Here is a 25,752-nt window from a genome sequence, read left to right on the forward strand (position 1 = left end):
TGTAAGGTTGGTAGTAATGTCCCCTCTTTCATTTCTGATATTAGTTATTTGTTTTCTCTTTTTTTCTTTGTCAGCCTATAGGTAAGGGTTCGTCAAAGTTATCGATTTTTTTAAGGAACCAACTTTTGGTTTTATTGATTCTTTCAAATTTTTTTTTCTATTTTGTATTTCATTTATCTCTTCTTTAAACTTCATCATTTCCTCCACCTGCTCACTTTAGGTTTAGATTGCCCTTCTCTTTTTAGTTTCTTCAGGAGTGAGGATCAATTACTGATTTGTGATCAGATCATTCTTCTTTTTTAATATAAGATTTTATGGGTATAAAGTTCCCTCTTATCACTGCCTTGATTGCATGCCAATTGTTTTGTTATGTTGTAATTTTCATTTGTCTGAAGGTTTTTCCTAATTTCACTTGTGAGTTCTTCTTTGATCCATTGGTTTCGTAAGAGTGTGTTGTTTAATTTCCACATATTGGTGAATTTTTCAGTTCTCCCTCTATTATTGATTTTACCTTGAGTTGTGGTTGTAGATTTTAAAAATGATTTTAGTATTTTAAATTTACTGGGACTTGTTTTGTGACCTAGTGTGCATTCTATCCTAAACAGTGATCCATGTGTACTTGAAAAGAATGTGTATTCTGCTGTTGTTGGGTGAAGTGTTCTATATATGCCTGTTAGGTCTAGTTAGTTTATAGTATCGCTGAAATCCTCTATTTCTTTATTCATCTTCTGTCTAGATCTCTATCCATTATTGAAACTGGTGTATTCAGGTCTCCTAATATCAATGCAGAACTGTTTCCTTCCTTCCAATTTGTCAGTTTCCTGCATTTTTTTTTTGCTCTGATTGTATGTTCATCCATGTTTATAATTGTTGTATCTTCATGAATATTTGACCCTTTTATCGTTATATAGTGTCATTATTTGTCCTTGTAACGGTTTTGACTTTAATTCTATTTTATCTGATATTAGTGTAACTGCCCCAGTTCTCTTTTGAGTACTGTTTGCATGGAATATTTTTTCTGTCATTTCACATCCCACCTACATGTGTCTTTAAATTTAAAGTGAATCTCTTGTGAAGAGCATATATTTGGATTATGCTTTTTATTCATTCTGCAAATTTCTGCATTTTGACTGGAGAGTCTAATCCATTTACATTTCAGATAACTACTGGTACTGCAGGATTTACAGCTGCCATTTTTTTGTTCATTTCTTAAGACTTTTACCCTTTAAAAAAATTAGAGCAGTTGTATGCTTACAGAAAAATCATACAGAAAGTACAGAGTTCCCTTATATCTCCCACTCACCCACTCAGTGTTCCCTATTTTTTAATTTTTACTTTTAATCAGCTTTATTGAGGCATAAATATTCTCTCATTTTAAGTGTACAATTCAATGATTTTTAGTAAATTTACAGAGTTTCATAACCATCATCACAATCCAATTTAAGAATATTTCCATCCTTTGCAAATGGTCCTTCATGCCCATTTGCAGTCACTCCCCCATTCTCAAGATTTTAGATGTTTCTGTGGAGTGATTTTTTTTAAAAAATTCAGTTTTATTGAGATATATTCACATATCATACAGTCATCATGGTATACAATCAGCTGTTCACAGTGCCATCATATAGTTCTGAATTCATCACCCCAATCTATTTTTTGAACATTTTCTTTATACCAGAAAAAATAAAAATAAAAGTAAAAAAGAATACCCAAATCATTCCCCCCGTGCCAGTTTGAATGTATTATGTCCCCCAAATGCCAGTATGTTTGATGTAATCTTGTGTGGGCAGACCTATCAGTGTTAATTAGATTGAAATTCTTTGAGTGTTTCCATGGAGATGCGCCCCACCCAACTGTGGGTGATGACTCTGGATAATTTCCATGGAGGTGTTGGCCCGCCCATTGTGTGGGTCTGAATTAAATTACTGGCGCACTATATAAGATCAGACAGAAGGAGCAAGCTGCTACAGCCAAGAGGGACACTTTGAAGAAAGCATAGGAGCTGCAGAGGAGAGACAGTTTGAAGATGGCTGTTGAAGGCAGACTCTTGCTCCAGAGAAGCTGAGAGAGGACATGTATCCCAAGTGCAACCAAGAGTGACATTTTTGAGGAATTGCATCCTAGAGAGGAATGGCCTGGGAGAGAATCATTTTGAAACCAGAACTTTGGAGCAGATGCCAGCCATGTGCCTTCCCAGCTAACAGGGGTTTTCCGGACACCATTGGCCATCCTCCAGTGAAGGTACCCGATTGCTGATGTGTTACCTTGGACACTTTATGGCCTTAAGACTGTAACTATGTAGCCAAATAAACCCCCTTTTATAAAAGCCAATCCATTTCTGGTGTTTTGCATTCCAGCAGCATTAGCAAACTAGAATACCCCCCAACCTTATTTTTTTTTTCTTGTGACATTATGCTTCTTTTTCTTTTAAATTTTTTATTGAGATTGTTCACATACCAGACAATTATCCAAAGATCCAAAGTGTACAGTCAGTTGCCCCTGGTACTCTCATAGAGCTGCGCATCCATCACCACACTTAATTTTTTTTTTTTAATCTTCATTTTATTGAGATATATTCACATACCACGCAGTCATACAAAACAAATCGTACTTTCGATTGTTTACAGTACCATTACATAGTTGTACATTCATCACCTAAATCAATCCCTGACACCTTCATTAGCACACACACAAAAATAACAAGAATAATAATTAGAGTGAAAAAGAGCAATTGAAGTAAAAAAGAACACTGGGTACCTTTGTCTGTTTCCTTCCCCTATTTTTCTACTCATCCTTCCATAAACTAGACAAAGTGGAGTGTGGTCCTTATGGCTTTCCCAATCCCATTGTCACCCCTCATAAGCTACATTTTTATACAACTGTCTTCAAGATTCATGGGTTCTGGGTTGTAGTTTGATAGTTTCAGGTATCCACCACCAGCTACCCCAATTCTTTAGAACCTAAAAAGGGTTGTCTAAAGTGTGCGTAAGAGTGTCCACCAGAGTGACCTCTCGGCTCCTTTTGGAATCTCTCTGCCACTGAAGCTTATTTCATTTCCTCTCACATCCCCTTTTTGGTCAAGAAGATGTTCTCCGTCCCACGATGCCAGGTCTACATTCCTCCCCGGGAGTCATATTCCACGTTGCCAGGGAGATTCACTCCCCTGGACCACACTTAATTTTTGTTTGATTTTTGTAGCCTTTTCGTTACTCCAGACAAGAACTAAAGCGAAAGACGAAGAAAAGAAAAAAAAAAAGAAAAGAAAAGGAAACTCAAATCCTCCCATATCCCTAACCAACCCCCCTCCATTGTTGACTCATAGTATTGGTATAGTACATTTGTTACTGTTTATGAAAGAATGTTGAAATACTACTAACTGTAGTATATAGTTAGCAATAGGTATATATTTTTTCCATATATGCCTCTCTATTATTAACTTCTAGTTACAGTGTCATACATTTGTTCTGGTTCATGGAAGAGATTTCTAATATTTGTTCAGTTAATCATGGACATTGCCCACCATAGGATTCAGTTTTATACATTCTCGTCTTTTAACCTCCAGCTTTCCTTCTGGTGACATATATGACTCTGAGCTTCCCCTTTCCACCTCATTTATGCACCATTCAGCACTATTAGTTATTCTCACATCTTGCTGCCGACACCTCTGTTCATTTCCAAACATTTAAGTTCATTCTAGTTGAACATTCTGCTCATACTAAGCAGCGGCTCTCCATTCTTTAGCCTCGTCCTATATCTTGGTACCTTTTATTTCATGTCTGTGAGTTCACATATTATAGGTAGTTCCTATCAGTGAGACCCTGCAATATTTGTCCTTATGTGTCTGGCTTATTTCACTCAGTATATTGCCCTCAAGGTTTTGTCATCAACCCGTTTTTTTTTTTAAGATGGTTTTGTTCACATGCCATACATTCCATCCTAAGTAAACAATTGATGGTACCCTGCATATTCATATATTTATGTGTTCACCACCTTCACCACTATCTATGTAAGGGCATCTACATTTATTCCACAGAGCAGGAGGAAGAGTCAAAGAGGGTAGAGAGGCAAAAGAAAAAGAAAAAAGAGGAAAAAAAAATGACAGCTAGGAAGCAGCAAAAGGAAAGATAACCTTAAATCAAAGTAGAATAAAGAGTCAGACAACACCCCAATGTCAAGTGTCTCACACGCCTCTCCTATACCCCCCTCTTATCTGCATCTACCTTGGTATATCGCCTTTGTTACATTAAAGGGAGCTTAATACAATGATTCTGTTAGTTACAGTTTCTAGTTTAGATTGGTTGCATCCATCCCCCAATGCCTCCCCATTTTTAACACCTTGCAAGGTTGACATTTACTTGTTCTCCCTCTTGAAAGAACGTATTTTGTCACAGTTGTTGAACACTCTAGATTTCACCGAGTTACACAGTCCCAGTCTTTATCTTTCCTCCTTTCTTCTGGTGTCTCACATGCTCCCAACCTTCCTCTCTCAACCATATTCATAGTAATCTTTGTTCAGTCTACTTACATTGCTGTGCTACCGTCTCCCAGAATTGTGTTCCAGACTCACTCCTGTCTACTCCTATCAGTCTGTTGTGTTCCCTTTAGTATTTCATGTAGGGCAGGTGTCTTGTTCACAAAGTCTCTCATTGTCTGTTTGTCGGAAAACATTTTGAGCTCTCCCTCATATTTGAAGGACATTTTTGCTGGATATAGGATTCTTGGTTGGCAGTTTTTCTCTTTCAGTATCTTAAATGTATCACACCACTTCCTTCTTGCCTCCATGGTTTCTGCTGAGAGATCCACACATAATCTTATTAAGCTTCCTTTGTATGTGATGGATTGCTTTTCTCTTGCTGCCTTCAGGATTCTCTCTGTCTTTGATGTTTGATAATCTGATTATTAAGTGTGTTGGCATAGGCCTATTCAGATCTATTCTGTTTGGAGTACGCTGGGCTTCTTGGATCTGTAATTTTATGTCTTTCATAAGAGATGGGACATTTTCATTGATTATTTCCTCTATTATTGCTTCTGCCCCTTTTCCCTTCCCTTCTCCTTCTGGGACACCAATGATACATATATTCTTGTATTTCTGTTCGTCCTTATGTTCCCAGAGATGTTGCTCATATTTTTTAATTCTTTTCTCCATCTGCTCTTTTGCCATGTAGGCTTTCAGCTATTTTGTTCTCCAATTCCTGAGTGTTTTCTTCTCCCTCTTGAGATCTGCTGTTGTGTGTTTCCATTGTGTCTTTCCTCTCTTGTGTTGTGCCTTTCATTTCCATAGATTCTGCTAGTTGTTTTTTTGAACTTTCAATTTCTGCATTATGTATGCCTAGTGTTTTCATAAACACTGCCTTTATCTCTTTTCCCCTATCTTCTCTTAACTGTTTGAATTGATTTAGCATTAGTTTAAATTCCTGTATCTCAGTTTAAGTATAAGTTTTTTTCTTTGACTGGGCCATAACTTCGTTTTTCTTAGTGTAGGTTGTCGTTTTCTGTTGTCTAGGCATCTGACCTTCTAGGCCACCCCGATCAGGTTTTCCTAGACAAGAACAGGCTCAGGTCATGGAGGAAATATTCAGTATCCCGTTTTCCTGATGGTTTTTCTTTGAGGACTGACATACCCTGTGCTTTTCTGCCCGGCAGGTGCCCCTGTCAGCCTGTCATGGGCTGGTGTAAGGGGTTGTGGCCCACAGCTCTCCTCCCCCAGGCTCTGGAGTCTGTTTCGGAATGTAAGGCAGGTAGAAGAGGTGGGCCCCTCTCTTTCCTCTTGGGAAGCTATGCCCCCTCCAGACAGGTCATTTGCATATAAATAGATTCTTTGTTTCTCTGATTCTGTTGGTTAGAGTGCTGTGATTTTAAAATGGCTGAGGCTTTCCTTACTGCTAAGCACTGAGGGCTGAAAATGGCTGAGGCTTCTCCAGTGAGTCGCCCAGGTTGACTCTGAGAGAAAGGGACAGGAAGCTCCCAGATTTACCCATCGGCCAGAGATAGCACCCGATCCTTTGGACTCCCCGTCCTGAGACAGATATGTCTCCTGACTCTCCCAAGATCAGTTGTCACCAAAAGCCTTTGTCTGCTTGTTGGGGATTCGCTGTCTGTATTGAGCAGTTAACATTAAAACCGCAGTTGGAGCTGGGATGAGGTACACTTGTTTGTTTGGAGAGTGCTGCTCTCTAGCACCACAAGGCTTCTGTAAGGGAGGGGCTCTCGGCTCTCGGCGCAGGTCCGCAGTTTTTACTTACAGATTTTATGCTGTGATCTTGGGCATTCCTCCCAATTCAGGTTGGTGTGTGGTGAGTGGACGGTCACGTTTGTCTCCCTGCAGTTGTTCCAGGTTATTTGCTAGTTTTTTGGTCATTTATGAGTTGTTCCACGGGGACTAGCAGTCTTCCACTGCTCTGTATGCCACCGTCTTCATTGTCTCTCTCCCCACCTTATTTTTCATTTAGTTTTCTACGCATTTTTCTACTCATCCATCCATACACTGGATAAAGGGAGTGTGATGCACAAGGCTTTCACAATGACACTGTCACGCCTTGTAAGCTACATTGTTATGCAGTCGTCTTCAAGAGTCAAGGCTACTGGGTTGATAGTTTCAGGTATTTAAAGTTATAGCTATTCCAATATCTTAAAACCTAAAAAGGGTTATCTGTATAGTGCATAAGAGTGCCCACCAGAGTAATCTCTTGACTCCATTTGGAATCTCTCAGCCACTGAAACTTTATTTTGTTTCATTTTGCATCCTCCATGGGGTGATTTTTATTTGAATAATAAAATGTTGCTTTCTTATGTGATAGCTAATCATTGTCAAAGATAAGGATATAGCTGTATGCTAGAAACAATTGGTGGCAGGCTGTTCCGGTTTGCTAGAGCTGCCATTATGCAAAATACCAGAAATGGATTGGCTTTTATAAAGGGGTTTTATTAGGTTACAAATTTACAGTCTGAGGGCCATGAAGAATGGCTGAAGGAATCCGGGAAACCTGTTAGCTGGGAAGGCATGTGGCTGGCATCTACTGATCCTTTGTTCAGGGGTTCTGGTTTCAAAATAGCTTTCTCTAAAATATCTCTGGGCTAGCATCTCCAAACATCTCCAGGCATCTCTAAGCATCAGCTCCCAAGCATCTCTCCAGAAGTCTCTCTCAGCTGCTCTTGGGGCGTTTTGTCCTCTCTTAGCGTCTCTGGAGCAAACTCTGGCTAGCATCTCAAAAACGTCAACAAACATCTGGGTCTGCTCCTTCTAAAGCGCTCCAGTAAACTAATCAGGAACCCTACTGAATGGGTGGGGCCACACCTCCATGGAAATAATCTAATCAAAACTATCACCTACATTTGGGTGAGTCATATCTCCATGGAAACAACATAATCCAAATATCCCATGAGATTGGATTAAAATGTGGTTTTTGGGGGTACACAGTATATACAAACATACACATAGGCCCTGGGTAAAAATTAGTTTTAGCGTCAAATAGAGAGGAAACTAAGCTAAGAGAAAGGATTTTTTTTTTAGCATACATCTTTAATGAATAAGTACTTGTAAAGTTATTTAAACATTATAGATAATACAAAATGAAGGAAATATCTGAAATACATTTTATGAAGGCAGCATGATTTAAGTACCAACAAAAACAAACCTATGAATCCAATTCCATTTGTAAAACTAGATGTAAATATCATCAGTATAGCAAGGGAAAAACAACAATATGACCAAATTGAGTGTATTCAAATAATGGAGATGTGATTGAATATTAGAAAACCTATAGATAGAGTTGTTGAAAAGGCATTTGATAAAATTGAGTAACCTTTTTTAATAACAATACCAAATAAATCGGAATGAAAGAAAACTATGTAGATTTAATAAGAGGCTGTGTGCAAATAAAACGGCAAATGTTAAAAATAGCAAAGTATTAAAAGAATTTTATGCTAAGGCTTTGTCACTGATATTCAATTTTGGCTGAGCTGTACTGAGAGGAATAGGGTAAGAAAACAAATTATTAATATGGGAAAAAGAGAGTTTCACTTCTTTCTGCTGTTGATACCTGTTTGTATGCCAGGAAAACCCAAGAGATTTTAGAAAAAGTCTGTAAGAATTACTATGAGTTTATAAGGAGCCTGAAGATGACATACATACAAAAATCAAGTTTTTCTTTATCTCTGAAGCATCTAGAAATGGAAATAGAAAACAAAACTTATTCATAATAGTGCACGTGTGCACACACACACACGAAAATACTTAGAAATTTAGCTAGGTGGAATAGGACCTATTTGGAATTATACATAGACATACCTATATGAGGGGGCATGAAATTTTATTAACAAATGAAAAGAAATTGTTGCTAGTTGAAATGTGAAGTGTTGTGATCAATTTAGAAAGAAGCAGTCTAGTAACATTTATTAAAATTATAAAATCTTTGAACCAGCAATTTCTCTCCTGGCGATCTATTTCTAAGCACAAATCACCACTACATAAGGATATAGGCATGAAGATATTTTATTATATAATGATTATAGAAACTAATAATTGGAAATTATCTGAACATCCAATAAGAGAGGAATCATTGAATATATTATGTAATATTATTTCGCAATTATATTTTATAGCTAATGAAATAAGATGCTTCAAAGTTATTCCAGTTTACTTGATATCTACAAGATATCATTGAATGAGAGAGAAAGGTGCAGGTGAATTTATATAATATGCCCCCACTCTTGTAAAATGATGTTAAAAATAGCCCAAATGGGTATGTGCTTATATATAGGTATTTGTGAACATAAGTTATGTTAAATGGGGATGAATAGTTGGGAGGATGTAGAGGACAGGGAAAGACCAGCTATCACTATGGCTGTATAACAAATAATCCCAAAATTTAGTGGCTTAAAGCAGTGATTCTCAACAGAGAGTGATTTTGACTCCAAGGGACATTTTTTGTTGTCAAGACTAGGAGTAGTGCTGCTACTGGCATCGCGGCAACGAAGCCGTTATCTATCCAATTAATCACCAAATCCTGTTTATTCTATTTCTTAACTTCCACTGAAATCCATTCTTTCTATTCTAACTGCCACTGGACTGTAAACTTCTGGCACAGGAATCATACACATAAGTTTACTATGTAAGGTCTAGCACAGGTAGCTAGCATGTAGTAGGTGCCCAGTGAACGTGTGTTGAATAAGTGGATGGACCACTGTTTTGGTTTAATCTCCTTGTTTACACCTAGATTACAGCAGTATTTTTGTAATTGTTTACTCTGCTTCCTACTTCCTTTCAATGTATTTTCTACACTGCCACTAGAATGACATATCTAAAAATCATTTTTAAAAACTTACAAACATTTTAGTATGTATGTCTAAAGATAAGGGCTTTGAAAATATTATCTCAGCCGATCAAACTGCCAGTAAAAAATAAGAAAAGAAAGTATAATCAAATTAGAAAAAAAATACTATCTCAGCTAAAAATTTAATAGTTATTCTTAAATATCATCAAATATCCAGTCAGTGGTCAAATTTTCAATTGTCTTGTAGTTCTTCCTGTTCTTTATTGTTGTCATCGATTTTGTTATTGTTAAGAGTGTTTTTTGGAATCAGGATGCAAATAAAGTTCATACAGTGCAATGGATTGAGCTCTCTCTCAAGTTTCTTTTAATATATTTGTTCTTCCTCTGTCTCTTTTTCTTAGTGTAATTCGTTTATTGAAGATACTGGTTTATATATCCTGTAGAGTTTCCCACAAACTGGAATTTGGCTGACTGGATCCTGATGGTGACATTTAACATGTTAATCAGGCCTCTGCTTTTCCTGTGAAGTGGGATTTAGATCCATTTATCTTTCCTTATGATACCTTTTCTCTGGGTACTTTTAAGATTTTCTCTTTAGTTTTAGGCTTCTGTATTTTCAACAGAATTAAAATTTTTACTTATTGTTTATTTTGTGTGTTGTTTCCTAAATCTGTGTGTTCTAGTTTGCTAATGCTGCCGGAATGCAAAACACCAGAGATGGATTGGCTTTTTTTTTTTTTTTAAGTTCAGTTTTATTGAAATACATTCACACACCATACAATCATCCATGGTATACAATCCACTGTCCACAGTATGATAACATAGTTATGCGTTCATCACCACAATCTATCTCTGAACATTTTCCTTACATCAGAAAGAACCAGAACAAGAATAAAAAATAAAAGTGAAAAAAGAACACCCAAATCATCCCCCCATCCCACCCCATTTGTCCTTTAGTTTTTATCCCCATTTTTCTACTTAGATGGATTGGCTTTTATAAAAGGGGATTTATTTGGTTACACAGTTACAGTCTCAAGGCCTAAAGTGTCCAAGGTAACACAGCAGCAATTGGGTACCTTCACTGGAGGATGGCCAATGGTGTTCGGAAAACCTCTGTTAGCTGGGAAGGCACGTGGCTGGCATCTGCTCCAAAGTTCTGGTTTCAAAATGGCTCTCTCCCAGGACATTCCTCTCTAGGCTGCAGTTCCTCAAGAATGTCACTCTTAATTGCACTTGGGGTATTTGTCCTCTCTTAGCTTCTCTGGAGCAAGAGTCTGCTTTCAATGGCTGTCTTCAAAACATCTCTCACCTGCAGCTCCTGTGCTTTCTTCAAAGTGTCCCTCTTGGCTGTAGGTCCTCTTCAAAATGTCACTCACAGCTGCACTTAGTTCCCTCTGCCCGTCAGCTCATTTATATAGCTCCACTGATCAAGGCCCACGTGGATGTGTGGGGCCATACCTCCATGGAAATATCTCATCAGAGTCACCACCTACAGTTGGGTGGAGCGCATTTCCATGCAAATCTAATCAGCACCAAAATGTCTGCCCCACAAGACTGCATCAAAGAATATGGCTTTTTCTGGGGGACATAATACATTCAAACTGGCACACTGTGGATTTATCTTTTTCACAAATTCTCCCTTTCTGAGGAAAGAACAATGCCTATGTTGCCCCTTTCCCACTCTTCTTTGCTCGTTTCCTTGAGTAAATGGCCGAATAAACAAGTCATGTGATACGAGTGAATTGAAGTTAAACAAGAGTTAAAAATATGAGATCATTAGAATATAGACAGTGAAGTAAAACCAAATTATGAGAAGTATGAAGCATAAACATATTAGGTTCTCTTCACCAAAAAATATGAAAGACTAAATTGGTCAGAAGCATTGTACTCATGAGTACCTATCTGTATGGAGTTTAAAAAAATATATATATTTTCAAGGAATTGTATTAAGTGCTTGTCAATGTTCTAATTTCCTTCCTAGATCTCCTTGTATATTGGATTCTGGCTATATTATAATGAGTGACACTTTGACTTTAGATGTTATTGGTCGAAGAGTTGAAGTTAATGGAGAACATGCAACAGTGCGTTTTTCTGGCCTCGTCCCTCCTGTAGCAGGTAATATGTGATTTTATGTGTGTCTCTGTGTGTGTGTGTTTGTGGGTATATATATGGATATATGTGTGTAGGTAATACATGTGTATATGTTTGTGCATATTTGTGTATACATTCTGCAGTTGTTTCTTTGTAAGTTTCCCAGGATGCTTCCTATATATAGTTGTCTAACTTGGGTGACAAATTTCTTAAAGGTATCTGTGGTTTTGTTTAATAATAAGCTGTAATTAAAAGCTATTTAATTATTTAGTTGTTGCTATTGTATATTAAATATACCTTAAAATATCTTCTGAGAAAACTTGAAACAACAATAACAAATCTTAATTTCTCATAATCTAAACCCAAAAACTAGCTCTAATTTTAAAAATTGCTTTTCAGTCATTAATCCATGTGTGTATGTATTTAATGTAGTTTAAATTGATAAACCTACAATTTTGTATTGCTTTTTATTTTTTTTTTTACTTAATAGTATTTGTTCTCTACTATGTTTCTATAGCATTATTTTACTTATATTTCCTAATGGCTGCATTTTAGTATATAGTTTTGTTTAATTGTTCCCCATTTTGGACTTTTTAGTTTTGTGTTTGTAAATAACAGTGTAGTAGATTTACTTATTTGTGTTGCTCAGTCAACACATATTTGAATATTTTCTATGTGTTATGAACTGGCCTGACTATGTACAGGGGATATAGTCATAAAATAGGCCATTCATTCTCAAAATATGGTCTCTAATCAGAATCATCATCACTTGGGGACTTGTTAGAAATTCAGATTCTTGGACCTTACATCAGAACTACTGAATTAGAAACTCTGGGGATGGGGCCCAGCAATCTGTTTTAACAAGCTCTCCAGGTGATTTTGTTGTTCACTAAAGTTTTGAGAACCACTGAACTAGATAGATAGGGACTCTGCTTTCCTGGAGCTTAAGATTTACCATGGAAGCCCTTAAACAAATTTCCTATTATGACTGAGAATATTGAATGGAAAGTAACATTTAAAAAATAATCTCTGGATATCAGGTGCTTTCACATACGCTATATGCTTTGAATGTTATACCAACAACCCTAAAATACAGATGTTATTAGTTCCATTTTTATAGATGAGAAGACCAAGACTCGAGACTCAAAGCTTTCAAATGGCAGAGCTGAGATTTGAATCTATTCTCCAGAGCCTATTCCCTTTGTATTCTGTACATCTCAAGAATATGACTGTTTTAAGGCCCTTGATATATATTTTGCCAAATTGCCATCTGAAAGCACTGGATCAATATTAATACTTGGAAATTTCCAATATCTACATTCTCCAGGAAGTAAACTGAGATGGAGATTGCATTCAGGAAGTTTAGTATTCAGAAATTTATTAAGGTGTATCCTTGAGATCAACAGTGATGGAAGGGAAGAAAGGGAAGGAAGGAAAATTGGGCAGTGGGAGAAGGTGGGCTGTGATTCAGTCTTAAAGGTTTCAGTTGACTTCATGGGGAGCTCTGAAAATAGGATGTCTTCAGTGTCTTTCTTATTTGAGATGACAGGGACTGGGCGTTAATTCCTCTATCTTGATCAGGCATTGAGTTCTGGTCCCCCAAGGAAGGGGGAATGCCCTTGGGCAAGGCGCTTTCTTTAGGAAAGACAGTTCTTTAAAGAGGACTGTTGATTGAGGGCTATCTGCCAAAAGTCAGTACTTCCAGCAGCTGGGGGGTGGGGGAGGGGTAAATCCCAATTCCTGAAGGTGTATCTGGGTGGTGCATCACAAATACAATATTATAGATGAAAGTTACTTAATGGTAGTTTAGTAAATATGAAGTAACATATTATTTTAATTTTCATTTATTCAGTTACCTGTGAGTTTGATACTTCTCCATGTTTTGTTTTGTTTTTCCTGAAAATTTTACTTCTGCAAAGAGGGAGTTACTGTGTATTAAGTCTCTACTAATTATCTCATCATATGAGGGTGTTCTCTCCATAGCTTTAGCTCAACTGATGCTAGTTTTGGATTGCTTTTAGAGATCATCTGATGGAGGTTGTACAAAGATGCAAAGAACTGAACGCAGATTTAGTAATTATTCCTGGGTGGTGTTGTAGGACTGTTGTGAGAATTAAATGAGTTAAGGTGTTTGAAGCACTTAGATCAGTTACTGGAATATAGTGTTAGCTATTGTTAAATATACATTTAAAAAATCACTTAATCACTGATGATTTGCAAATGACTACTAGGGGTTAGAAATATAATTTCCTATTATAGTATCATATACAGATTTAAAAATTGTTCTATCTTAAAACTATTTTGACAGAAGTAAAGATAATGTGTTGTGGTATTGTGGAATTATGCCCCCCCCCCAAGATGTTCATTTCCTAATTCCTGAAACCTATGGATATGTTAGGTTATATGGCCAAGGGGAATTAAGGTTGCAGATGCATTTAAGGTTGCTAATCAGCTGACCTTAAAATGGAAGATTATCCTGGATTATTCAGGTGGGCCCAATATAAGCACAAACGTCCTTAAAAGTGGAAGCTGGAGGTAAAAGAAGAGTTAGTCTAAGAGCGATGTGATGTCAGAAAGACTGGACTGGCCATTGGTGACTTTGACAGTGGAAGGGGCCATGAGTCAGGGAATGTGTGTATAGAAGCTGGAAAAGGCAAGAAAACAGAATGTCCCCTAGAGCTTCCAGAAAGTAATGCATCTAGGCCGACACCTTTATTTTAGTCCAGTGAGTTCCACATCACATCTCTTACCCACAGAATTGTAAGATAATATATTTGTGTTGTTTTAAGCCACTAAGATGTGGTAATTTGTTACACTAGCAATGAGAAACACATGTGCCTTAGATAATTGTGTGAGGTGCTTGAAAAAGCAGGACACTTTGCAAATTTCAAAGTCTGAATAAAATTGTTTCATGAAATGTGGGGGTGGGGATGGGGAAGCAGTATTTCTAAATTAATGTACTACTTTATGCCATGTGATTTTAAAAATGGCATGTAAATAATTTAATGAAATGTTACTAGTAGACTTTTTGACATCTATATGCTTAAAAATTAAATATTTGTTATTTGGATATTTAAATATCCATATAATTGGGATTGCCTCATATCAGTGCATATACCATATTTGTATTTCTTCTTGGGTAATTGTCTTCATGGTTCTTTGCCCCTCATGATCATCCTGTGATGTGCTTTATGATAACTAAAATGTGATATTATTGACTGTATGCAGTGACTAAATTGAATGGTCCTGCAATATTTTGCTTCCCATTTATCCCATACTAATATTGTTAATATTTAAAAAGTGTTAATTTTAAATAAAATAGTTGAAACATTTCTTCTAGGTTCTTGTGAAGATATGTTGTATTATATACTCAGTACTAAATGGCACTTGTAATGCTTTGTCACCTGTTAAAACTGGAAATTTGAATTTATCACAGGAACTAGGGCTCCTAATCTGTGACTTTCCATGAGAAAAGTCTGAGTCTACTTTTGTCTCTTTAAGGGTTTTCTCCATTCCTCACTTATGCCTTTCAGAACCTGCATATAACTTCCAGCACTACAAATTTCAACTTCTGACCTGGAACTCTGTTAAAGGGTCTGACTCTATTATGCATGTCTCTGAGGCCCACAGCAATAATTCTGTTAGATTCATTCTTTTCTTGGTTTTTAGAAAGTTATTGTAATTTTCCATGATGAAAGAAGTAAAATTTTATTTCAGTCTCAGCTGTTGTTTTTAAAATAAAACATAACAAGACTTGCTTGTAATGCTGTGTAGTAATAGTGCTAATTTATCCTGTGGAATATTATTGAAGCCAGGGCCTCCATGTTTTCTTTTTCTTTATAAATATTTTCAGAAATAATACATGATTATAGTAAACAAATACAGAAGGGCTTACGATGAAAAGGAGCAGCATCCAGCTGTGGGTCTTTTATTCGATGATTCTCTTTGGTTCTTTCTTGGTAGGCCCATTTAATCTTAGGTCACATGTATCTCTTCAGTTATGAGAGATTTTCTTCTAATGTATCTTTCATAATTCTTAATGATCTGTTTTATCTACTCCTTCTTTATTCCATTATTCTTGGTTGTATATGGAATTTCCTGGATTAATCCTCTTTGTTCCCTTTTCTTTTTCCTTGCAAATTTTTTGTTGAAGAAACTGTGTTTTTGTCTTACAAACATTATCTCATTCTGAATTGTTCTTATTGCATCCCCATGATGTTATTTAATATGTTTTTGGGTCCTGTACATTTCCTGTAAATAGGTAGGTAGAGGCTTCGTCAGATTCAGGGTTGAATATCTTTTGGTAAAAATGCTTTATAGGTGATGTGTACTTTAGTCAGGGGACGTGTAATGTATGGTTTTATGTCTTTTTGTTATGTAAGCAGCTATTGATGAACATTGCCTACATCCATTATTTCATTTGAGGTTGTAAAATGGTGATATTCTAATAATTTTCTTTCTTTTATCATCTTTTATTTCTGGGACTACTTACACATGGAAAACTTCCCTTTTTTAGTTACTGGGTTCCCAAAATAAATGGGTGATTGGAAGGCAGGATAAATGTTTGATTCTTTCTTTTTATTTATCAGTTTTTAAAATAATGAGTTGACTCACTAGGATAACAGTGAACTTTTTAAAGAATCATTATAAAATCATATTTGATATGTTTAAGTCCATTGCTGTTATTATTCTTATTGATGTGCAAATCATCCCATTTTTTGGCTACTTAGTAGGAACCTCTTCAGAATGGTTCCTGAGTATTTTTGATGTGACCTTATGTTTTTTTTTTTTTTTTTTTTATCAGACCTTATGTTTTTGTTGTTGGTTTTTTTTTATTCTTTAATACATAAACCACAATCAATTTTTGAACATTTTCATTACTCCAAAAAACAAAAAGGTAAAAATAAAAGTAAAAAAGAACACTTAAAACATCCCACCCTATTTTTCTTTTAACTTTTGTCCCCATTTTTCTGCTCATCTGTCCATACATTGGAAAAAGGGAGTGTGAGCCACAAGGTTTTCACAGTCACACAGTCACACCATGTAAGCTACATAGTAATATAATCATCTCTAAGAATCAAGGCTACTGAGTTGCAGTTTGACAGTTTCAGGTATTTCCTTCTAGCTATTCCAATACACTAAAAACTACAAAGGGGTATCTATATAGTGCATAAAAATACCCTCCAGAATGACTTCTCTACTCCATTTGAAATCTCTCAGCCACTGAAACTATTTTCTTTCATTTCACTTCCGTCTTGTGGTCAAGAAGACTTCCTCAGTCCCATGATGCTGGGTCCAGCCTCATCCCCTGGAGTCACGTCCTCATTGTCAGGGAGATTTACACTCCTGGGAGTCATGTCCCACGTAGTGGGGAGGGCAGTGAGTTTACCTGATGAGTGGGCTTAGAGAGAGAGAGGCCATATTTGAGCAACAAAAGAGGTTCTCTTGGGGAGACTCTTAGGCACAATTATAAGTAGGTTTAGCCTCTCCTTTGAAGTAACAAACTTCATAAGGGTAAGCCCCAAGATTGAGGGCTTGGCCTATTAAATTGGTAGTCCTCGATGCCTATGAGAATATCAGTAATTCCCCAGGTGGGGAAGTTTAATATTTCTGCATTTTTTTCTAGTTCCTCAGGGGGACCCTGCAAATACATTTTTATTCTCTGGCCAAATTGCTTTGGGATGTGTCGGGATTTCTTTTCTTTTCCTTTCTTTTCTTTTCCCTCCCTCCCTCCCTCCCTCCCTCCCTTCTTCCTTCCTTCTTTTTCTTTTTTTTCTTTCTTTCCCTCCCTTTTATTTAACCCATTCTAAGAGTTTTATACTCTTACATTTAGGTTCATGATCTATTTTGTGTTAGTTTAATTTTTGGGTATTGTGTAATGTAGTGGTCTGCTTTCATTCTTTTGCATGTCGATATCCAGTTTTCCCAGGACCATTTGTTCAGGAGACTAGTGTTTTCCTATTGAGTAGTCTTGGTCAACTTGTTAAAAATCAATTGACTGTTGAGCTATAGGTTTTTTCTGTGTTATGAATTCTTTTCTTTTGATCTATATATCTTGTCCTTGTGCCGGTACCAACTGTTTTGATTTGTATTAAATTGAAATCAGGAAATATGAGTCCTTCAAATTTGTACTTATTTTTAAGAATGTTTTTGGCTTCAGGCTCCCTTTCCCTTCCATATGAATTTGATGATCAGCTTTTTCATTTCTTCAAAGAAGGTGGTTAGAATTTAAAGTGAGATTGTTTTAAATCTGTAAATCACTGAGGTAGTATTGACATCTTAATGACATTAACTTTTCCAATCTGTCAGCATGGGGTCTTTCTTCATTTAAGTTTTCTTTAAATTCTTTCAACAATGCATTGAGGTTTTCTGAATACAAGTCTTTTACATTCTTGGTTAAATTTCTTCCTAGATATTTGTTCTTTTAGTTGCTGTTGTAAATGTAAATTGTTGATTTCATTTCATTTCCAGATTGTTCATCGCTGTTGTATAGAAACCACTGCTTTTTGTGTGTCAATCTTATAGCCTGCCACCTTGCTGATTTCATTTATTAGCTCTAGTAGCTTTCTTGTACGTTCCTGGGGATTTTCTCTGTATAGAATCATGTTATCTGTGAATAAGGATAGCTTTACTTCTTACTTTCCCATTTGGATGCCTTTTATTTCTTCTTCTTCCCTGATTGCTCTTGCTAGACTTTTTGTCTCGTTCCTTATCTTAGGGGGAAAGCTTTCAGTCTCTCAGTATTGAGTGTGATGCTAGCTGTGCATTTTTCTGATATGTCTTTTATCATGTTGATGGAGTTCTCTTCTGTTCCTAGTTTTTTGAGTATATTTATCGAGAAAGCATATTGAGTTTTGTGAAACGTCTTTCCTGCCTCAGGTGAGATGATCACGTTTTTTTCTTTCATTCTATTAGTGTGGTGTATTACACTGATTTTCTTATATTGCACCACCTTTGCGTATCTGGAGTAAATTCTACTTGATTGTGATGTATAATCTTTCAGTTGTCTACTTTGATTTGGTTTGTTAGTATTTGGTGAAGAATTTTCCATCTATAGCCATAAGGGTTATTGGTTTGTAATTTCCTTTCTTGTGACAAGTCTATATGACTTTGGTATTAGGGTGATGCTGGCCAAGTCAGTGGCAGTGTGATTCCTCCCTTACATTGTTATTATTTTTTCCCCCCATGCATGTCTTTATTTTACTACTCATCTAACCATAAACTGGATTAAGGGGGTATCAGTCACAAGGTGTTTACAATCAAACCATCACAAGAAAAAAGCTTTGTAATTATACAATCATTATCAAAGATCCAGGCTACTGGGTTACAGTTCAACAGTCTTAGGTATTTCCCTCTGGCTGCTCCAATATACTAGAAGCTAAAGAGAAATATCTATATAATTCAGTAGTCATAATCATTTGTTAATTCCCAGCCCCTCTGTTACAACTCCTCCCTCTCATTTGATCATTCTTTCAATCTTCAGGGGTATTTGGGCTAGGACCATTCTAACTTCTTCAGGAATGTAACTGGTTGATGTTCTTGGAGAGATGGGTATCGGACTTTTCTGGCATAGGAGCAATCTGGAGGTGTTAAGTTTGGGAAAAATAAACTTAAGTAAAACTTTTATAGAGTCTTACATAGAGCCCAGAATATTCTTTAGGGTTTTCAGGAATACTGTTGGTTGGGGCTTGACATACTGTGGCATTTTACAATATCTGGCTGAAGCTTGCATAAGAGTAACCTCCAGAATGACCTCTTGACTATTTGAAATCTCTTAGCCACTGAGACCTTATTTTGTTTCATTTCTCTTCCCCCTTTTGATCAAGAAGGCATTGTCAATCCCACGATGCCAGGGCCAGGCTCAACCCTGGAAGTCATGTCCCTCATACAGGAGAGGATAGTGAGTTTATTTGTAGAGTTTGGCTTCTCACACAAGAGAGGCCACATCTGAACAACAAAAGAGGTTCTCTTGGGGTGACTCTTAGGCATAATTACAGGTAGGCTTAGTTTTGCCGTTATAGAAATAAGTTTCATAAGAGCAAGACTTAAGATCGAGGGTTTGGCTTATTTTGGGTTCCTAATGCTTGAGAGAATATCAGGAATTTCCCAGTTGTTTGGGAAGTTTAATAGTACCATATTTTTTCTCCAGTTCCTCAAGGGACTTTACAATTTTTTTTTTTTTAAGCTTCCTAAGTTGTTCATGTTAAACAGGGATGTCAACTTTTTGAGAAAAGGGATACATCTAGTTGATGTTCTTGAAGAAGCTTATGCCTCTGGGTTTTTTTTTTTTTTTAAATTCAGTTTTATTGAAATATATTCACATACCATACAATCATCCATGGTATACAATCAACTGTTCACAGTACGACCATATAGTTATGCGTTCATCACCACAATCTATTTCTGAACATTTTCCTTACGTCAGAAAGAATCAGAATAAGAATAAAAAATAAAAGTGAAAAAAGAACACCCAAACCATCCCCCCCATCCCACCCTATTTGTCATTTAGTTTTTATCCCCATTTTTCTACTCATCCATCCATACACTAGATAAAGGGAGTGTGATCCACAAGGTTTTCACAATCACACTGTCACCCCTTGTAATCTACATTATTATATAATTGTCTTCAGGAGTCCCGACTGCTGGGTTGGAATTTGGTAGTTTCAGGTATTTACTTCTGGCTATTCCAATACATTAAAACCTAAGAGGTGTTATCTATATAGTGCATAAGAATGTCCACCAAAGTGACCTCTCGGCTCCATTTGAAATCTCTCAGCCACTGAAACTATTTCGTCTCATTTTGCGTCCCCCTTTTGGTCAAGAAGATATTCTCAATCCCACAATGCCGGGTTCAGATTCATCCTCGGGAGTCATATCCTGCTTTGCCACCCTGGGAGTGGTCCCACGTAGGGGGGAGGGCAGTGAGTTCACCTGCCGAGGTGGCTCAGTTAGAGAGAGAGAGGCCGCATCTAAGCAACAAAGTGCCTCTGGGTTTTGGGATTTAGCTGGCATAGGAGTTCTCTGAAGAATTTAAGTTTCTGAAGAATAAACTTAGTGAGTGAAATCTTTATAGAGTCTCAGATAAGGATCTGGGTATTCTTTAAGGTTTTCGGGACTGCTGTTGACTTGGGCTTATCATACTGTGGTCATTTGGCAAATCTAGGTGAAGCTTGTATAGGAGTAACCTCCAGGACAGCCTCTTGATTCTATTTGAATTCTCTTAGCTACTGTAGTCTTATTTTGTTGCCTCTCTTTTCCGCCTTTTGGTCAAAAAGGAATTCTCAACTCCTTGATGCCAAGGTCAGGCTATTCACAGAATCTGTGTCCCACATCACCAGGAAGACTCATTCAGCTGGGAGGTCTTGTCTCACATCAGGGGAGGGTGATTTTATTTGCAGAGTTAGGCTTGGAGAGAGAAAGTCCACAAAAGAGGTTCTCTGGAGGTGTCTCCTAGGCATAATTATAGGTGGGCTTAGCCTCCCTTTTACAACATAAATTTAACCTGAGCAAGCCTCAAGATCGAGGGCTTGACTTATAAAGTAGGGGGTTCCTAAATTCACGTAGTATATGTTTTATCTACAATAACTTATTCATATCTCACATTATCATCACTTAGTTGTACAATCCTCATTACTCTCCATTTTAAAAAATTCTCATGACCCAAAACATCTCATAGGTCTTGTCAGCCCTTATTTATTTGTCCCTAGTATTTATGTAGTACTAATATGGTTTTCTTATTACTTATAGTCCTTAGTATGTAATATGCAAATTTTTCCTATATGCCCTTCTGTTGTCAATTCTGTGCTGGTGTCATACCTTAGAAGTATATCATGCAAGCCCCTATCTATATTTGTGGTGCTGATCTGTGGGAAACATGCCTTTAAACAACCCCTTTCAAACCTATTCGCCTTCAATACAACTCTGATACTTATAATTCCATTAACAAGCGATCGTCACCCTTATCCATTACCATATCTTTGAATTCACCATCATTAACATATCTGAACATATTACTTGATCATTCCCCCTCACTAGCTACTGTTTGTCACTAGGTTCCCAATATTCTATATTACAAGACATTGATTTTACATTGTTTAGTGAGTTCATAGAAGTGGTAACATACAACATCTCTCCTTTTGTGTCTGGCTTATTTTACTCAGAATTATATCTTCAAGGTTATTTTTGTATTTTATGCCCAAAATACTCTGGAGTGTATTGGGGTGTTACATTAAGCTATAAAGAATCTCATTCCTTATTCTAGGCTCCATGTAATTAGGTTGTTTAAATGCACTGACCAGACATCTTAAGTTAGATAATGTCCTACAGAAAATTTAAATTTTGGACAGAATAAACGTCTCTTCCTTGGGTTTCACACTGAAGTTGAAGTTTTAAAGTACAGACTATATCATCCTTTACCCTGTATTCTGATTTACCTTAGTCCTAACCAGATCAGCTTAATTCATATCTCTATTTGAAGTCTGATCTGTTTGTTTTTTTTTTTTAATTTTTATTTTGAAATAAATTCAAACTTGCAGGAACAGTTGCAAAAATAATACAAACCCCACAAAAAGAACTCCAGCATACCCCAAACCGTCCTCCACCGATACCCAATCTACCAACTTTAATATTTTGTCACTTTACCATTTCTTTCTTTCCCTCCTTCCCTCCCTCTCTATCATCCATCATCTATTGCTCTGTCTTCTGAACATGAGAGCAAGTTGCACACATCCTTGAACAAATAATGTAATTCACATGTCCATTTCCTGTGAACAAGAATATTCATTTATGTAATCACATTAAGTGTAGTTAAGAAGTTCAAGAAATTTAACATTGATATAAAGCTTACATTCTGTATTTCATTTTTTTCTTTATGTCCCAGTTTTGTCCTTTTGAGCCTTTTCTCCTCTATTCTTAGATCTCATCCAGGATCATCTATGGCATTCAATTGTCATTATCTATTTAGACTGTGTTTTTTTTTTTTCAATTGTGGAAACATATATACAGTATAAATCTTCCCATTCCAATCCCTCCCAAACATTCCATTTAGTGGGATTAATCGCATTCACAATGTTGCAATGCCATCACCTTCCCACCATCCATTACTAGAAATTTCCCTTCACCCCAAACAGAAACCCTACACTCATTTCTTATTAACTCCCCATTGCCCCTTCCCCCACTTCTCGTAACCCATACTCTGCTTTTCTTCTCTATGATCATATTCTCTGATACTTTCTTTGTGTTTACCATGGGGCTTAAATTTAACATCCTAAGTCTGTATCAATCTTGTTTTCTTTGATACCAGCTTAACTTGAATAGGACACATAAACTATGTTCCTATACTCCTCCATTCCCCCACCTTTATGTAGTTCTTGTCAAAAATTACCTGTTTCACACTGAGTCCAAAACCACTGATTTGTCATTACACTTCATGTATTTTAGATCCTGTAGGAACTAAGTAGTGGAGTTACACATCAAAAACACATTAGTATTGGTATTTATATTTACCATGTGATCTTTACTGGAAATCTTTATTTCTTCATGTGGTTTCAGTCAATTGTTTAGTGTCCCTTCCTTTCAGCCTGCACAATTCCCTTTAGCATTTCTTACAGGACTGATCTGGTGACGAAGTCCCTCAGCTTTTGGTTATCTGGGAATGTTTTCATCTACCCCGCATTTTTACCCTCCAGGTGTTTGTGAATTTTCTAAGTTTCTGATGGTTATTGACTTCTATTTGTGTTCCTTTGTGGTCAGAGAATGTGCTTTGAATAATTTCAGTTTTTTTTAAGTTTGCTGAGGCCTGTTCCATGTCCCAGCCTATGGTCTATTCTGGAGAAAGTTCCGTGATCACTAGAGAAGATTGTGTATCCTGGTGAATTGGGATGTAATGTTCCAAAAATGTCTGTTAAATTTCTCTGTATCTCTCTCCTTTCTTTGTTTCTCTGTCGGTAGGGCTCCCTTTTGTATCTCAAGTAGGGCAGGTCTTTTATTAGCAAAATCTCTCAGCCTTTGTTTGTGAAAAATTTAAGCTCTCCCTCAAATTTGAGGGAGAGTTTTGCTGCATAAAGTATTCTTGGTTGGAAGTTTTTCTCTTTCAGAATTTTGACTATGTCATGCCACTGCCTTCTCGCCTCCATGGTGTAGTCACTCCTTAGTCTTATGTTGTTTCCTTTGTATGTGGTGAATTGCTTTTCTCTTGCTGCTTTCAGAACTTGCTCACGATTGTGAATAATGCTGCCCATAAACATTGGAATGAAAATGTCTGTTCGTGTCCCTGCTTTCAGTTCTTCCGAGGTATTCCTAGTAATGGGATTGCATGATCATATGGTGACCCTATATTTAGCCTACTGTGGATCTGCCACACTGCCCTCCAGACGGGCTACTCCATTATACTTCCCTACCAAGATTGAATAGATATACCTCTCTCTCCACATCTTCTCCAGCACTTGTATCTTTCTGTTTATTTATTTATTTTTGTATCTGCAAATTTTATTGAGATGTATTCACATTTTGTATATTCTATCCAAAGTATACAATCATTGTCTCACAGTATCCTAACTTGGTTGTGCAGTCATCAGCACTCTCAATTTTAGACAACTCTCATTGCTCCAAAGAGAAAAATAACAAATAGAAATACACACACATAAAAGAAAACCCAAAACACCCCATATCCCTTAACCCCCTCCCAATTATTTACCCTTAGTATTTGTGTGATACTGATAAGGTATTACTGTTAAATATAGTCCATAGCGTGCAATAGGTAATTTTTCCCCATATTCAACCCTATTAATTAATTCTTTGTAGAAGTGTCATACATTTGTAGTAGTTCAAACAAGAACTTGTTTATATTTGTAGTTTTAATCTGTGAGATACATGACTTTAACAACCTCTTTCAATCACATTCATCTTCAATATGGCACTGTTACTTATATTCCCAATAATGAACTACCATCATCTGTATCCATTCCCAAATATTGAAGTTTAATCTTGTTAACAGTTCTGTACATATTAGGTAACTGTTCTGCCTTCTGTAGCCTCTATCTCTAGGTCCCCTATATTCTACATTTTAAGACTCTGAGTTTACATTTTCTTTGTGGTTCATATTAGTGGAATCATATAATATTTGTCCTTTTTTGTCTGGCTTATTTCAGTGAGCATTATGTCCAGGGTTCATCCATGTTGTTGCATGCTTCAGTATCTCATTTTTTCTTACTGTGGCATAATTTTCCATTGTATGTATACACCACATTTTGTTTATCCACTCATCTGTTGATGGACTCTTGGATTGTTTCCATCTTTCGGCAATTGTGAATAATGCTGCTGTGAACATCAGTGCAAATATCTGTTCGTGTCCTTGCTTTCAGATCTTCTGCACATATACTGAGTGGTGGGATTGCTGGATCATAGGGCAAGTTGATATTTAGTTTTCTGAGGAACCGCCAAACTGTCTTCCACAGCGGCTGTACCATTTTAAATTCCTGCCAGCAGTGAATAAGTGTTCTGTTTCTGTACATCTCTTTAACACTTGTAGCTTCCTGTTTGTTTAATATTGGCCATTCTTATAGGTTTGAGATGATACCTCACTGTGGTTTTTATTTGCATTTCCCTAATAGCAAATGAAGATGAATATCTTTTCATGTGCTTTTTAGCCATTTGTATTTCCTCTTTGGAAAAATGTCTATTTATATCTTTTCCCCATTTTATAGTTCAGTTGTCTTTTTGTTGTTGAGATGTAGGATTTATTTATATATACTGGATATCAAATCCTTACCTGATACATGGTTTCGGAATATTCTCTCCCATTGAATTGGCTGCCTCTTCACTTTTTTGACAAAGTCTTTTGAATCACAGAAGTGTTCAGTATTGGGGGGTGTTCTAGTTTGCTAATGCTGCAGAACGCACAGAGATGGATAGGCTTTTATAAAGCGGGGGTTTATTCCACTACACAGTTACAGTCTTGAGGCCACAAAGCGTCCAAGGTAACACCTCAGCAATAGGGTACCTTCACTGGAGGATGGCCAATGGCGTCCGGAAAACCTCTGTTAGCTAGGAAGGCAGCTGGCGTCTGCTCCAAAGCTCCGGCCTCAAAACGGCTTTCTCCCAGGACGTTCCTCTCTAGTAAGCTTGCTCCTCTTCAAAACATCACTCCCAGCTGCACTCAGTGAATTTCCTCTCTCTGAATCAGCTCATTTATATAGCTCCACTGATCAAGGCCCACCCCGAATGGGTGGGGCCACGCCTCCATGGGAACATCTCATCAAAATGATCATTACCCACAGCTGGGTGGGGCACATTCCAAGCAAATCTAACCAGCACCAAAAACGTCTGCCTCACACAAGACCACAAAGATAATGGCATTTGGGGGACACAATACATTCAAACCGGCACAGGGAGT

At 36.9% G+C, this 25,752-nt stretch overlaps 1 protein-coding gene across 4 annotated transcripts in view; it reads left to right on the forward strand.

Moving 5' to 3' along the window:
• The window catches only part of TBCE (tubulin folding cofactor E), a 157,904-nt gene that overhangs the window by 12,644 nt on the left and 119,508 nt on the right, over positions 1-25,752 (forward strand). For 3 of the 4 annotated variants that reach the window (XR_005214542.1, XR_005214543.1, XM_037821504.1), the window contains exon 2: positions 11,251-11,384. Coding sequence is in view for 1 of the 4 variants with exons in the window: in XM_037821504.1 (XP_037677432.1) it covers positions 11,285-11,384 (100 nt within the window). In the remaining 3 variants the exon portion in view is untranslated. Of the gene's footprint in view, positions 1-11,250; positions 11,385-25,752 lie in introns of those variants that run through there. The other variant, XM_037821518.1, reaches the window with a different exon arrangement.

This window comes from Choloepus didactylus, chromosome 2 (assembly GCF_015220235.1).
Source record: "Choloepus didactylus isolate mChoDid1 chromosome 2, mChoDid1.pri, whole genome shotgun sequence".
Taxonomy (NCBI): Eukaryota; Metazoa; Chordata; class Mammalia; order Pilosa; family Megalonychidae; genus Choloepus; species Choloepus didactylus.